This window comes from Takifugu rubripes, chromosome 10, assembly GCF_901000725.2.
Source record: "Takifugu rubripes chromosome 10, fTakRub1.2, whole genome shotgun sequence".
Taxonomy (NCBI): domain Eukaryota; kingdom Metazoa; phylum Chordata; class Actinopteri; order Tetraodontiformes; family Tetraodontidae; genus Takifugu; species Takifugu rubripes.
The window spans coordinates 12,393,920-12,410,346 of NC_042294.1; the positions used below are offsets into that span (position 1 = coordinate 12,393,920).

The window sequence follows — 16,427 nt, forward strand, 5'->3', positions numbered from 1 at the left end:
TGGCCTGAAGGATAATAAGCTCGTGCTCACTTGGCCTCTAACAGCCGCCCATCAGACACGAAACATCAGCACTGCTCCTTCAGGACCAAAGAAAAGGAACGCCCCCGATGCCAGACGCTCCGTAGTAGCAAGTCCTCCTTCATGATGACCAGCCGGGCGGCATCATGGTGGTGGCCCTGCATTGGCCAGAGGGTCCACAGTTGTGATATGACGTGCTGTGAGGCCCAGGAACTCAGAGAGGAGGCGTCGATATGGGTCTCCAGTGGTGAGCATGCTGGATAAAGTGCCGCAGGGCCACAAAGCACCTGACGGGGCAGATAGCAGTTTGTCTCATCTACAAGCAGGCACAGACACCCAGAACTGGTCTAGAGGCAGCAGAACTAGCAAACTCTCCTCCCACTATAACCCATCTGCACCTCTTAGTGCCGTGTAGACACGCCCCTCGTGGTCTCCACCTGGGGGGCAGCCAGCCATGGTGTCAGCCGGACAGGGTGTCCATGACGACCGCAGCTTGAACATTCCTGCCGACCTCTTCAGGCGGTGCACGATGGTCTCTGAAGGGTACGATGGGGGATGCCAGCCTATCATCTGATTAGTCATGGGGATCCCCTGAGGTTTCTCCCCTTACAACAATCTGTGCTTAGCCTGGATCAGGGGTGAGTTGTTATAAATGTAAAGGAGCAGCTTTCCTGTCTAAGTTTGCCATTTTTGTAAGCAGACACCACGTTTAAACCAGCTCTCTAATCAGGCCAGCAGTTGGCCAACATGTGGAAACCCATCGCCCATGCTATCGCTCATGCTATCGCTCATGCTATCGCTCATGCTATCCGGCTCAGGGATTCTCCTTCTCTCCTTACTGTACACCCGTCCCTTCTGGGTCATCACTGTTTTCTGGACTGCGATCCTTCACCTTATATAAACACGACCTCGTTAGGTCACCGCAACCTTCTGGATCCTGTGTTGTTGCTGCTTCGCTGCTCCTCAGAGAAAACTCTCGCCAATTAGAAACCTCAAAGCCGCTGAAGCTCCAGGGAGGATGTTACAACTCTCCAGCCTAAAGTACAAACACTTCATCACCATGGCAACCCCATACTCCTACGACCAATCCCCACTTCAAATGTATAACAAAGCCACACACAGACAAAAATAAAAGATTAAAATAGTGTTAAAAAGACATATATAATAGGGTGTATGTGTGTGTGTGTATATATGTATATGTGTGTGTGTGTGTATGTATGTGTGTGTCTGTGTGTATGTATGTGTGTGTGTATGTGTGTGTGTATATATGTATATATATGTGTGTGTGTATGTATGTGTGTGTGTGTATATGTATATATATGTGTGTGTGTATGTATGTGTGTGTATATATGTATATATGTGTGTGTGTGTGTGTCTGTGTGTATATATGTATATATGTGTGTGTGTGTGTGTGTATGTATGTGTGTGTATATATGTATATATATGTGTGTGTGTGTGTGTGTGTGTGTGTATGTATGTGTGTGTGTGTATATATGTATATATGTGTGTGTGTGTGTGTATGTATGTATGTGTGTGTGTGTGTGTATGTATGTGTGTGTGTATATATGTGTGTGTGTGTGTATGTATGTGTGTGTATATATGTATATATATGTGTGTGTGTGTGTGTATGTGTGTAATATGATAATATATGTGTGTGGTGGTTCTGTGTGTATGTATGTGTGTGTATATATGTATATATATGTGTGTGTCTGTGTGTATGTATGTGTGTGTGTGTATATATGTATATATATGTGTGTGTGTATATATGTATATATATGTGTGTGTCTGTGTGTATGTATGTGTGTGTGTATATATGTATATATATGTGTGTGTGTGTGTGTATATATGTATATATATATGTGTGTGTGTGTATATATGTATATATATGTGTGTGTGTATATATGTATATATATGTGTGTGTGTGTATATATGTATATATATGTGTGTGTGTGTATGTGTGTGTGTATATATGTATATATATGTGTGTATGTGTGTGTGTATATATGTGTGTGTGTGTATATATGTATATATATGTGTGTGTGTGTGTGTGCAGTAGTTGAGCCAACAGGATGGGGTGGCAGCTCTTCCCAGACTCTCTCATCTTCTCACTAACGTGTGATGGTAGAGGCTGGTCCACTCCTCCAGACACTGAGTCAGGCGGCTCATGGGGGGCAGATCGATCGGCGGCCTGTCTGACTCTGCTCCAGGAGGTGGCACATTGATCCGAGTCCATCATGGGCTTCAGAGGGGCTCTTTACTCCAGCTTGTATCCAGACAGGGATCCAAACATCCCAGCATAGCAACACATCCTTTAAAGCTTCACTTCATCAATCAGGATAAACGGCATATTTGGCCCCGGTTGGCTTCTTGTTCACACACTGATGCAGCTTAAATACTGTATAAAATGTAAGGAACACACACACGCACACACACACACACACACACACACACACATTGTGGGGTCCTACCCTCCCCTGGAACATTGTTTTTAATGCATAGATTTGGGCTGAGACTCAGTTCTTTCAGAAAGAACGTTGGGCTCGTTTCAGGCTTGGTTGCTTCAGTCACAATAAGGTCCCATAATGCATGGAAAATATTTGTTGCAGTAAGATGCAAACCTGAAGGGGCGGGTGGGGCTGGTCAGCAGCTGGTCAGCAGCTGGTCAGCACCTGGTCAGCAGCTGGTCAGTAGCTGGTCAGCAGCTGGTCAGCAGCTGGTCAGCACCTGGTCAGCAGCTGGTCAGCATCTGGTCAGCAGCTGGTCAGCAGCTGGTCAGCAGCTGGTCAGTAGCTGGTCAGTATCTGGTCAGCAGCTGGTCAGCAGCTGGTCAGCAGCTGGTCAGTAGCTGGTCAGCAGCTGGTCAGTACCTGGTCAGCAGCTGGTCAGTATCTGGTCAGCAGCTGGTCAGCAGCTGGTCAGCAGCTGGTCAGTAGCTGGTCAGCAGCTGGTCAGTATCTGGTCAGCAGCTGGTCAGTATCTGGTCAGCTCACTAGGCCAAAGTGACACGTGTGAGAGTGTATTTCTTCCAAAGACACCGGGGGCATTGGACAACTGTTGGCTTAATTCCTCTGGCCCTGATGTTTCAGGGGCAGGTGTAAACACAGGGACGCTAGTCAGCAAGGCATCGCTGCCTCTTGGTTCCCCTGTACTGGCCTGAAAGCACTAACCGAAGCACGCAGACGTCTTCACTGCCTCCTTTTCACGCTGACGTGTCACCGAGGACTCGCACCGGAACACGGACTCGTAAACACGCTTCCTTTGCACGGCTGATCTCAACACCTGACTCTCTTCCTCCATCTGCACTTTGTCTGCATTGACAAGCAGCTTTTTCTCTCTGTGCTGCAGCTCTCTGTGTCCGGGAGCTTCCCACTGCGATCAGTCTGTGCTGCCTGTGCTAACAGGCTGATTGCTAACAGGCTGATTGCTAACAGGCACAAGTTCAACTGGGTGCTGTGGTGACAGGGAAGAAGTCTCTTTTGTGGGGGGGCTTGGCTGTAGCCCCCCCGACTCCTTGTGAAGGTTTGAAGCCGTAGCTGATCGCTGGAGGAACACCTCAGGTTCCATATTATTTGTTTCAGTTTGAGAACAAACTTGAAAATGATTTGAGTAACAGGAGAAGTTAAACCTTTACTAAAATATGTGGAAAGTAGTTCTCATTGTTGTTTCCTCGTCTTCTCATGGGGAGGGGGCACATATCGGCGAAGGCTGGTTCTCCCTGGGTGGGTTGCAGGCTCATCACAGGTGCCTTGCTCAAGGGTACCTCGGCAGTGTTCCGAAGGTGTTCTGGCACCTCCCCCATCAGCACATTCTTCTCTTTGCATCTGGAATAAATCCTGCACTGGCTCTGGTTCTGGTTCCTTTTCACTGGGACCATAATTCCCAAGAAGACGTGCTGGTTCGGAACTTTACTGGAATTTTAAAGACTTTGTTGGGATGTGCAGTGGAACTGGAAGCTAAATGGACCCCTGGTTTTAACCTTCTTTAATCGTAAATGGATTTGATTTAATTATTTGTATATAGTAGAAACAATACAGTTTTACAAACTGGTCCCAGACCAATTATACGGGCAAAGTTGGGCCAAAAATGTAGGTCAAAGAGGTCAAAGAGGTGGAACTCTTGGGATGGGTTAAGATGAATTAAGATAGAATTCTCACATAAATTACTAGATGCAATAGTTTGTGTTCTTGATCTTGTGTGTTATTATTACTTCTAATCCTTAATATTAGCAGATTTATCTCAAACTTTCTCATAACCTTTCATCTTTCTGTCCTATTAAACTAAACCAGTATGACAAAAGGGTTAGCATTAGAGGTTTGGATCACAAAGATCTAAACATCAATTAAATGTCCTTTCTGTGGTTCTTCAAGCGCTGCCTTCAGTCTCCTGGTTATGATAGCTTTCTGTTAGCAATCAGCCTGTTAGCAATCATATCATAACTGATAGGGTTAACCCTAACCCTAACCTTAGCCCTATCAGTTCAGAATAATGACATCCACCCAGTGCTGCTATAAAATGAAAGAATTCACTTCTCAATAATGACCTAAATGTCACTTATTACAGAGATTGTCACCAACCTTTCACTCATCTTAGAAAAAAGCTCTGCATGGTATTAAAGTTAATAAATGAGCACTCCAGCTTTGTCAGACTATACTGTACAGGTGTACATCTAAAGTACACGAACATTCCAAAGTTTGATGTCACGGCAGCCTGATGTCCAATTCACAAACACAATATACTGAGATGTCAATGTATAACGAGGGACTAATGTATGTTCAGCTTAAAGCAAATGAATGAATGCATTATTATAGATGACTATCAGCTGACCCTGGTCAGGAGCCCTAAATAGCCTCCACGTTCTGGACGTATCCCTCCCAGCACAACGATCAAAGGCTGAAACGGAGGCGTGAGCTAACGCAGCATCCAGTAATCTACAAAATTAGAATATCCAAGGTTGCCTGACTAATACAAGAGAAGATACAACTGAATTCAACACTCTTTGAGTTTGAATTCAGTTGAATTTGAATTCACTCTTTGGTCTCTCAGACGTGCTGCTAAGCATATTTTACTTTATATTTTCCATTTAATGACAGATCCAGCCATGTCACTCATCTTTCATTTCACTTCAGGGGTCTCTAATTGATGTACCTGTATTTCCTTCCACCCACAGGGATACGTCCAGAACGTGGAGGCTATTTAGGGCTCCTGACCAGGGTCAGCTGATAGTCATCTATCATAATGCATTCATTCATTTGAGTGTAGCTCAGATGTCTGCACCATCGTTGTGGTTCTACCAGCTTGTAGCTGCTTGCCTCTCCCATTAGTCGATCCCATCCTTCTTTTAAAGAAGTGGTCACGTCTGTCTAATCTGCTCTCCCTCTCCTCCCTATCACCTGTTCATGTCCCCCCTCCTTCATCTCCTCTGCCTGGACACAGAAAATGTCTCCAGTGTCCCAAGGATTAGGGTCCATTTGCATAAATCTGCATAACCTTATTAAGGCAGCAGAGAACACTGTACTTGTTGTTCCCTGAGACACCCAGAGCGAAACAGCCCATTAGGGATTGTGATCATTGAGGAATTATCACACTTATTGACCACTGGGGGACGGATTTGCCCCATCAACTGACTGCCTCCATCAGAAAATCTTGTCCCTTGTCCCAATTTACATGCAAATGGGAAATCTCACATGATCTAACATGAAACAGCAACAATCGGGAAATACAACGCAACACAACACACAACTTTTAACAGCACCTACAAGAAGAATCAACCAATCAATCAATCAATCTTTATTTATCAGCATCTGTCAGCATCAATCAAAATTGTTTCCAGACTCCTACCAGAACCCCAGGACCTGACCCCCAACAAGGAAAATCTCCCCTTTAACAGGAAGAAACCTGGAGCAGGACCAGCGCAGCGCATCGATCTGATTCACGGAATAAGTGTCACGCTGACGACAAGCTGACAGGATTTGGACCAAACACAGACATGGGAGATGGGAGCAGGTTCCTCAAAGATTTACTGGCCACACAAACAAGTAGCTGACTCAACAAGAAAAGGAGCCTTATTAAACTGCCCAAAAGTAGCATATCGCCACCTAGTGTTGAAGAGTTGGACAGCTTCTCTCCAGTTATCCCACATGGAAATAAGCCAAACTAACGCTGAGCTGCACGTGCACACGCAGTGAGCGACGCTCCTAAAGGGAAAATCCTTTTCCTTCTGCGACGTCCTTCCCATTGTCTCTGACCCATCCAGCTCTTGCTTTGATCCTTCATGTAGTCTCACCTCGCTCACCACTGACTTCAGATCTTAGAAATGTCCTAATCTAAATCTCCACCAGACAAAACAATATCTCTCTTTTTCTAAACTCAAACTATGGTTGGTTGAGGAGGGAGGGGAACGTGAACTGATCGTGATCATCAAAGATATATAAAAACCGCTGTGGAGTTGGTGGACGTGAGCACCAACGTCTCCTCCCGTCGGCCTGCTGGCAGCACCAGGGATGAAGACACTACAGACGTGAAGAGCACAACATCCCTCCCTCAAAACCTCCTGTCACTAAAGTCCTTCAGCCGTGTGCTTGTGTGTTTTTACAGTGTAAATGCAACGTTAAAGAGGACAAGGACACGCGTATCTGCAGCTTCAGTTATGGCTGCATGAACATCTTCAATGAGCTGAATGGCTCCTTCAGAAGGCAGTTTAGAAGCCATCAGAGTATTCAAAAAAAAAAAAAGTTTCTAAATTCTAACTCCAGCGCAGCGGCGTGTCGGACAAAATAAGATTGTGCGTGCGTGCGTGTGTGTGCGCGCTGTATACTCTTCTCCACATATATACATTCTTCTTCATTTTCATGTGATTTGCTGCCAATAGAAAACCAATCGGAGGTAAAGCCACTTGTGCCACAGTTGGCTGTTACGACTTTATGAAATTGTTGGTTTGTGTTCATTTTAAGTTCGAATCAATGAAACCTAAAAATGAATTTGTTTCCTTTTGTCCACAGGTCGCAACTTTATCATAGCAAATGCCAGAGTGGAGAACTGTGCCATCATCTTCTGCAACGATGGATTCTGTCACATGTGTGGTTACTCACGTGCTGAGATCATGCAGAAGCCGTGCACGTGTAACTTCCTGTATGGACCCGACACCAAGAGGCTGGCTATCGCACAGATGGCGCAGGCACTGCTGGGCTCAGAGGAGCGGAGGGTGAAGATCAACCTTTACCACAAAGATGGTAGGAGCCTAAACCTAATCCTAACCCTAACCACAAAGATGGTAGGAGCCTAACCCTAACCATAACCCACAAAGATAGTAGGAGCCTAACCCTAACCCACAAAGATGGTAGGAGCCTAACCCTAACCCACAAAGATAGTAGGAGCCTAACCCTAACCCTAACCCACAAAGATGGTAGGAGCCTAACCCTAACCCTAACCCGCAAAGATGGTAGGAGACTAACCCTAACCCTAACCACAAAGATAGTAGGAGCCTAAACCTAACCCTAACCACAAAGATAGTAGGAGCCTAACCCTAACACTAACCACAAAGATAGTAGGAGCATAACCCTAACCCTAACCACAAAGATAGTAGGAGCCTAACCCTAACCACAAAGACTGTAGGAGCCTAACCCTAACCCTAACCACAAAGATGGTAGGAGCCTAACCCTAACCACAAAGATAGTAGGAGCCTAACCCTAACCCTAACCACAAAGATGGTAGGAGCCTAACCCTAACCCTAACCCACAAAGATGGTAGGAGCCTAACCCTAACCCTAACCCACAAAGATGGAAGGAGCCTAACCCTAACCCTAACCCACAAAGATGGTAGGAGCCTAACCCTAACCCTAACCAACAAAGATGGTAGGAGCCTAACCCTAACCCACAAAGATGGTAGGAGCCTAACCCTAACCCTAACCACAAAGATAGTAGGAGCCTAACCCTAACCACAAAGATGGTAGGAGCCTAACCCTAACCACAAAGATAGTAGGAGCCTAACCCTAACCTATAAAGATAGTAGGAGCCTAACCCTAACCCTAACCACAAAGATAGTAGGAGCCTAACCCTAACCCTAACCAACAAAGATGGTAGGAGCCTAACCCTAACCCTAACCAACAAAGATGGTAGGAGCCTAACCCTAACCCTAACCCACAAAGATGGTAGGAGCCTAACCCTAACCCTAACCACAAAGATAGTAGGAGCCTAACCCTAACCACAAAGATGGTAGGAGCCTAACCCTAACCACAAAGATGGTAGGAGCCTAACCCTAACCACAAAGATAGTAGGAGCCTAACCCTAACCCTAACCAACAAAGATGGTAGGAGCCTAACCCTAACCCACAAAGATGGTAGGAGCCTAACCCTAACCCTAACCACAAAGATAGTAGGAGCCTAACCCTAACCCTAACCCATAAAGATAGTAGGAGCCTAACCCTAACCACAAAGATAGTAGGAGCCTAATCCTAACTCACAAAGATGGTAGGAGCCTAACCCTAACCCTAACCACAAAGATGGTAGGAGCCTAACCCTAACCCTAACCCACAAAGATGGTAGGAGCCTAACCCTAACCCTAACCACAAAGATAGTAGGAGCCTAACCCTAACCCTAACCACAAAGATAGTAGGAGCCTAACCCTAACCCACAAAGATGGTAGGAGCCTAACCCTAACCCTAACCACAAAGATGGTAGGAGCCTAACCCTAACCACAAAGATGGTAGGAGCCTAACCCTAACCACAAAGATAGTAGGAGCCTAACCCTAACCCTAACCAACAAAGATGGTAGGAGCCTAACCCTAACCCTAACCCACAAAGATGGTAGGAGCCTAACCCTAACCACAAAGATAGTAGGAGCCTAACCCTAACCCTAACCCATAAAGATAGTAGGAGCCTAACCCTAACCCTAACCCATAAAGATAGTAGGAGCCTAACCCTAACCACAAAGATAGTAGGAGCCTAATCCTAACTCACAAAGATGGTAGGAGCCTAACCCTAACCCTAACCACAAAGATGGTAGGAGCCTAACCCTAACCCTAACCCACAAAGATGGTAGGAGCCTAACCCTAACCCTAACCACAAAGATAGTAGGAGCCTAACCCTAACCCTAACCACAAAGATAGTAGGAGCCTAACCCTAACCCACAAAGATGGTAGGAGCCTAACCCTAACCCTAACCACAAAGATGGTAGGAGCCTAACCCTAACCACAAAGATGGTAGGAGCCTAACCCTAACCACAAAGATAGTAGGAGCCTAACCCTAACCCTAACCAACAAAGATGGTAGGAGCCTAACCCTAACCCTAACCCACAAAGATGGTAGGAGCCTAACCCTAACCACAAAGATAGTAGGAGCCTAACCCTAACCCTAACCCATAAAGATAGTAGGAGCCTAACCCTAACCACAAAGATAGGAGGAGCCTAACCCTAACCCTAACCCACAAAGATGGTAGGAGCCTAACCCTAACCCTAACCACAAAGATGGTAGGAGCCTAACCCTAACCCTAACCACAAAGATAGTAGGAGCCTAACCCTAACCCACAAAGATGGTAGGAGCCTCACCCTAACCCTAACCACAAAGATAGTAGGAGCCTAACCCTAACCCACAAAGATAGTAGGAGCCTAACTCTAACCCTAACCACAAAGATAGTAGGAGCCTAACCCTAACCACAAAGATGGTAGGAGACTAACCCTAACCCTAACCCACAAAGATGGTAGGAGCCTAACCCTAACCCACAAAGATGGTAGGAGCCTAACCCTAACCCTAACCACAAAGATAGTAGGAGCCTAACCTAACCACAAAGATGGTAGGAGCCTAACCCTAACCACAAAGATAGTAGGAGCCTAACCCTAACCCTAACCCACAAAGATGGTAGGAGCTTAACCCTAACCACAAAGATGGTAGGAGCCTAACCCTAACCACAAAGATAGTAGGAGCCTAACCCTAACCCTAACCAACAAAGATGGTAGGAGCCTAACCCTAACCACAAAGATAGTAGGAGCCTAACCCTAACCACAAAGATGGTAGGAGCCTAACCCTAACCACAAAGATAGTAGGAGCCTAACCCTAACCCTAACCCACAAAGATAGTAGGAGCCTAACCCTAACCCTAACCCACAAAGATAGTAGGAGCCTAACCCTAACCCTAACCCACAAAGATGGTAGGAGCCTAACCCTAACCCTAACCCACAAAGATGGTAGGAGCCTAACCCTAACCCTAACCAACAAAGATGGTAGGAGCCTAACCCTAACCACAAAGATAGTAGGAGCCTAACCCTAACCACAAAGATGGTAGGAGCCTAACCCTAACCACAAAGATAGTAGGAGCCTAACCCTAACCACAAAGATGGTAGGAGCCTAACCCTAACCACAAAGATAGTAGGAGCCTAACCCTAACCCTAACCCACAAAGATAGTAGGAGCCTAACCCTAACCCTAACCCACAAAGATAGTAGGAGCCTAACCCTAACCCACAAAGATGGTAGGAGCCTAACCCTAACCCACAAAGATGGTAGGAGCCTAACCTAACCACAAAGATGGTAGGAGCCTAACCCTAACCCTAACCCACAAAGATGGTAGGAGCCTAACCCTAACCCTAACCAACAAAGATGGTAGGAGCTTAACCCTAACCACAAAGATGGTAGGAGCCTAACCCTAACCACAAAGATAGTAGGAGCCTAACCCTAACCCTAACCAACAAAGATGGTAGGAGCCTAACCCTAACCACAAAGATAGTAGGAGCCTAACCCTAACCACAAAGATGGTAGGAGCCTAACCCTAACCACAAAGATAGTAGGAGCCTAACCCTAACCCTAACCCACAAAGATAGTAGGAGCCTAACCCTAACCCTAACCCACAAAGATAGTAGGAGCCTAACCCTAACCCTAACCCACAAAGATGGTAGGAGCCTAACCCTAACCCTAACCCACAAAGATGGTAGGAGCCTAACCCTAACCCTAACCAACAAAGATGGTAGGAGCCTAACCCTAACCACAAAGATAGTAGGAGCCTAACCCTAACCACAAAGATGGTAGGAGCCTAACCCTAACCACAAAGATAGTAGGAGCCTAACCCTAACCACAAAGATGGTAGGAGCCTAACCCTAACCACAAAGATAGTAGGAGACTAACCCTAACCCTAACCCACAAAGATAGTAGGAGCCTAACCCTAACCCTAACCCACAAAGATAGTAGGAGCCTAACCCTAACCCTAACCCACAAAGATGGTAGGAGCCTAACCCTAACCCACAAAGATGGTAGGAGCCTAACCCTAACCACAAAGATGGTAGGAGCCTAACCCTAACCGGGGTTACATCACTGCAGAAAACTACCGGCATTTGTTGAGAAGTTTGTTTCCCTTTTCTGCTGGTATGAGAGTATTTTGTGGAATTAGTCGGAACATCTGCTTCTCCCAGACAGCTTTGGTGGAACATTTAGCAGAAAGCACTTCCTGTTTTATCAACTTTGGTGATTTGTCATTTGGACCTGAACAGAAACAACGTGGTTCTTTGTTTGGTCCATCGGAGCGGACCTGTCTGAGGAAGAATCGCAGTGTTCCTCTGTAGTGATGAAGTGCTGCTACGCTAAGAACCCAAATATTAAAATGCAGTGCACAAGAGCTGGGAGAAACCAGTGGCTGCCAGAGTTTCTCTGGAGTGTTTGGTGGACAGAAAAGGCTCCAGCTGTCTCTGCGTACTCGAGGGGAACGAGCCTCCCACTCAGGGCTCGGATGGTAGCCAGTGTTTGGTTGGAGGTGGACACGCTTGGAAGCTGCAGAAGAGCCTCACAACAATATTTCCACTCATGCTGCCAGTAATGATCAACTCAAACAGCCACTTCCGTCCTGGCACCTGTAGGGAGACGCTAACACACCTGAAGTGTCGCTAACAAAGCCGTCACGTTCATTCATTGTGTCTGATGCTGCAGGTTTGGGTTAGTGGCCCTTTAGTTTGGTGTTCTCTGCCGCGTCCTCCTCATGTGATATTTGGAGTATTCTGCTCATCATGAAACTTTCTAAAGCGTACGGGTCGCTGGTCTAACTGGGTTCTGCTCCGTTCCTGTGCTGTGGATGGAAAGACCTGGCTGTTTAGGTAGGCGTGACCTTGGTGACTCAATCATGGTCACACACACTTGAGCTCAGCGGAACATGATGTCATTGGTAATCCCAGCAGGCTGCCTTGAGCCATCAGAGATCACCTGACCAAACCCTGCTCATCCATAATGGACAGGAAGGAAACACAACGCCACTTCCTCCTGATCCTCATTCATCTTGCAAAACCCCAAATAACAAAAGTAGAAAATGATTCTTTCCCGTGATTCTGATTGTCTCCAACGCTGCAAATTTGTATTTTTCCTAAAATAAAGGTTTTCAGCAGCAGAAACACACATGAATGCACAGTACGTGCACATGCAGCCAAAGCCATTCATCTCATGCCAGACTCAGGCGGAAGCCTTCATGATGATGGATCTCCCCTCCAACTCTTGCGCTCAGTTGTCCAAGTCCAATTGCTCACTAGCTTAATCATTCTTGCTCTGCAGGTAACCTGTGAGACAAGACATGCGCACACCTTCATGCTTGCACCTGTGCTGAGATGCAAGGTCCTGGTGGCCTCATGATAACAGAAGGTTCTTTACAAAGTGCTGCAAAAATATCTTCAGCTGTGAGGTGGCACAGGACGCCAAGGATCACGTTGTTACCCACGAAATGCTCAGTTGTGGTAACTATCAGGCAGTTCTTTAACAAGCTCGAAGAGCCTGGAGACACTCTGCTAGCCACTAGCTAGCCTGTCCAAATCTGAGGTAGTAAAAAAACCAAACACTAGTTGACATAATGACACTGTGGACGTGTGTGCTGCAGCCTCAGGCGTGGATCATTAGGACTAGGGTTAGTGGATCACTAGGGATAGTGGATCACTAGGGTTAGTGGATCACTAGGGTTAGGGTTAGTGGATCACTAGGGATAGTGGATCACTAGGGTTAGGGTTAGTGGATCACTAGGGTTAGTGGATCACTAGGGATAGGGTTAGTGGATCACTAAGGTTAGGGTTAGTGGATCACTAGGGTTAGTGGATCATTAGGGTTAGGGTTAGTGGATCACTAGGGTTAGGGTTAGTGGATCACTAGGGTTAGGGTTAGTGGATCATTAGGGTTAGGGATAGTGGATCACTAGGGTTAGGGTTAGTGGATCATTAGGGTTAGGGTTAGTGGATCATTAGGGTTAGTGGATCATTACGGTTAGGGGATCATTAGGGTTAGTGGATCATTCGGGTTAGTGGATCATTAGGGTTAGTGGATCATTAGGGTTAGGGGATCGTTAGGGTTAGGGTTAGTGGCTCATTAGGGTTAGTGGATCATTAGGGTTATGGTTAGTGGATCATTAGGGTTAGTGGATCATTAGGGTTAGGGTTAGTGGATCATTAGGGTTAGTGGATCATTTGGGTTAGGGTTAGTGGATCATTAGGGTTAGTGGATCATTAGGGTTAGGGTTAGTGGATCATTAGGGTTAGTGGATCATTAGGGTTAGGGTTAGTGGATCATTAGGGTTAGTGGATCATTAGGGTTATGGTTCGTGGATCATTAGGGTTAGTGGATCATTAGGGTTAGGGTTAGTGGATCATTAGGGTTAGGGCTAGTGGATCATTAGGGTTAGTGGATCATTAGGGTTAGTGGATCATTAGGGTTAGTGGATCATTAGGGTTAGGGGATCATTAGGGCTAGTGGATCATTAGGGTTAGTGGATCATTAGGGTTAGGGGATCATTAGGGTTAGGGGATCATTATCTACTACAGGAGCCCAATCTTCTCTGTGCAGCTGGAGGAGGACACAAATAGATCCTGCACTGGTTCTGGTTCTGGCTCCTCTGGTTCCCTCCGCTGGGACTGTCATAAGTGGAGGAGGTGCTGGTGTCTGGAGCGTTACCAACGAGCGCCATGGCTACTTAGATAACAAGACAATAAGAGTCCAGATGAAAACAGCTGTACCACAAAGGTAGCTGAGTGTCATTAGAGACGGAAACTTCATCACGTTAAAACTGATCCAGCTCCCTGCACGTTGTTATCATGCGTGTCATGACGGACACACTATCTCTGTCCCAAGGTCAGGAGGCAGCTGTGTCAACATTGGACTTCGTGCACTGCGTCCTTATCTCCTACACGGAGACAGCTAGGCCTCGACCAAATTAGCATGTCTGATTAGCATGTCTGTGGCTCCTACGTGACAATGAGTCTTCATTTCCTCATTAGCAATAAGAGGAACCTTCTTCCTCCTCCCTTGACCTCTGTTTCCCTCGTGGGATCGTGGGGGGGCGCTGGAGCCGAGCCCATGCAGGCTACGTCCTCCAGCGTTTTGGGGTTTGGGACCTTGCTCAAGGGTGCCTCGGCAGTGCTCTGAAGGTGTTCTGGCCCCGCCCACTGCTACGGAACACCTCCATTATCATCCAGGAAACACAATCAAACATTAATTAAGTATCATAATCTGTTACAACAAGGAAGCAACATTCTGCTGCACCTTAAAATCCTGGTCTGTGAGTGAGCGTGAACTTTCCCGAAGAGCCTCCGTGTTGCCTGCGGAGGAGCAGCAGGTGTTTATCAGGCGATGTGACGGTCCTAAAGAGAAGCCTGATAAAGCCCCAGAGGAGCTGGATGTTCTGTACAGAGGAGGAGGGTCGGCACGCTTGATTGCCTAGCAGCTGTAGCTAAGCACAGCTCTGAGACCTGTTTCCCTGGAGAGGAGTGCACGTGCACGCACACGTGCACGCACTCACAGCACAGATTACATACAAGAGGAACAACCACAACATTCATACATTCATGATCAAAACCAGAGATTATGTTTCAGAACATGTGACATGAAAGCTGTTATTTCACCTGTATCTCAGCAGACAGGTGATTAGCACCAGAACAACTACCTGCTCCCGTCAGCTGCTCATTCTGGGTTATTTCCATTCAGAATGTTTCATTTGCTCCCACACAGGGATTGTGTCACACCTGAGGCGTCGTGCAGACCCTCGTTAACTGCAGGTGTGTTAATCAGGTGTGAAGCAGATCTGACGGCAGAATCACGACTCTTGTCCGTCGCTGCTTCTCAGGCGGTTAAAGGTCCATCAGGTGCTCTGCTTGTGTTCACCTGTATTCGCTGGTCACCTGTTGGAATGGCTGCAGATTAACCAGGATATTCACCTGTTAACGGCCCTAACCCTAACCCTAGCCCTGCACGCCAGCCTCGGCGCTGCGGCAGACACCACACGTGTCGTGCTCGTGCACGTGGCGTGCACGTGTAAACTGAGCAGGCCGATTCTTTAGCTTGATTGCTGTATTTTCTGCACTGCACCAGTGTGTGAAGCCCTTGGTCTAACTAACCCTTGGTCTAACTAACCCTTGGTCTAACTAACCCTTGGTCCCACCTGAGAGCACCAACGTCCATCAAACGGGCGTCGGCACAACTGTGGATCAGAACGACCCGGGACCCTCAGTCCTGTTCGGTGTTAGGGCTAGGGTTAGAGCTAGGGTTAGGGTTAGGGTTAGGGTTAGGGTTAGGGTTAGGACTAGGGTTAGGGTTAGGGCTAGGGTTAGGACTAGGGTTAGGGTTAGGGTTAGGGTTAGGACTAGGGTTAGGGCTAGGGCTAGGGCTAGGACTAGGGTTAGGACTAGGGTTAGGGTTAGAGCTAGGGTTAGGGTTAGGGTTAGGGTTAGGACTAGGGTTAGGGTTAGGGCTAGGGTTAGAGCTAGGGTTAGGGTTAGGGCTAGGGCTAGGGTTAGGGCTAGGGTTAGGGTTAGGGCTAGGGTTAGGGTTAGGGTTAGGGTTAGGACTAGGGTTAGGGTTAGGGCTAGGGCTAGGGTTAGGGCTAGGGTTAGGGTTAGGGTTAGGACTAGGGTTAGGGCTAGGGTTAAGGTTAGGGCTAGGGTTAGGGTTAGGGCTAGGGCTAGGGTTAGGGTTAGGGCTAGGGTTAGAGTTAGGGTTAGGGTTAGGGTTAGGGCTAGGGTTAGGGTTAGGGCTAGGGCTAGGGTTAGGGCTAGGGCTAGGGTTAGGGCTAGGGTTAGGGTTAGGGCTAGGGTTAGGGCTAGGGTTAGGGATAGGGCTAGGGTTAGGGCTAGGGCTAGGGTTAGGGCTAGGGCTAGGGCTAGGGTTAGGGTTAGGGCTAGGGATAGGGATAGGGTTAGGGCTAGGGCTAGGGCTAGGGTTAGGGTTAGGGCTAGGGATAGGGATAGGGTTAGGGCTAGGGCTAGGGCTAGGGTTAGGGTTAGGGTTAGGGCTAGGGATAGGGATAGGGTTAGGGCTAGGGCTAGGGCTAGGGTTAGGGCTAGGGCTAGGGTACCCTAACCCTAGCCCTAACCCTAGCTTGTTTGCCCTGTTATTGCTTCTTATTGACTAAATGTGCTCCTGGTAGACATTCATGTCCAGCTCTACATCCCAGCTGAGACTGAACTCATGCTAAC

At 47.1% G+C, this 16,427-nt stretch overlaps 1 protein-coding gene across 3 annotated transcripts in view; it reads left to right on the forward strand.

Moving 5' to 3' along the window:
* kcnh2b (potassium voltage-gated channel, subfamily H (eag-related), member 2b) overlaps nucleotides 1-16,427 on the forward strand; it is a 105,001-nt gene that overhangs the window by 5,900 nt on the left and 82,674 nt on the right. For all 3 annotated transcript variants that reach the window (XM_029842904.1, XM_029842905.1, XM_029842906.1), the window contains exon 2: nucleotides 7,017-7,247. In XM_029842904.1, the coding sequence (XP_029698764.1) occupies nucleotides 7,017-7,247 (231 nt within the window). The remainder of the gene's footprint in view (nucleotides 1-7,016; nucleotides 7,248-16,427) is intronic.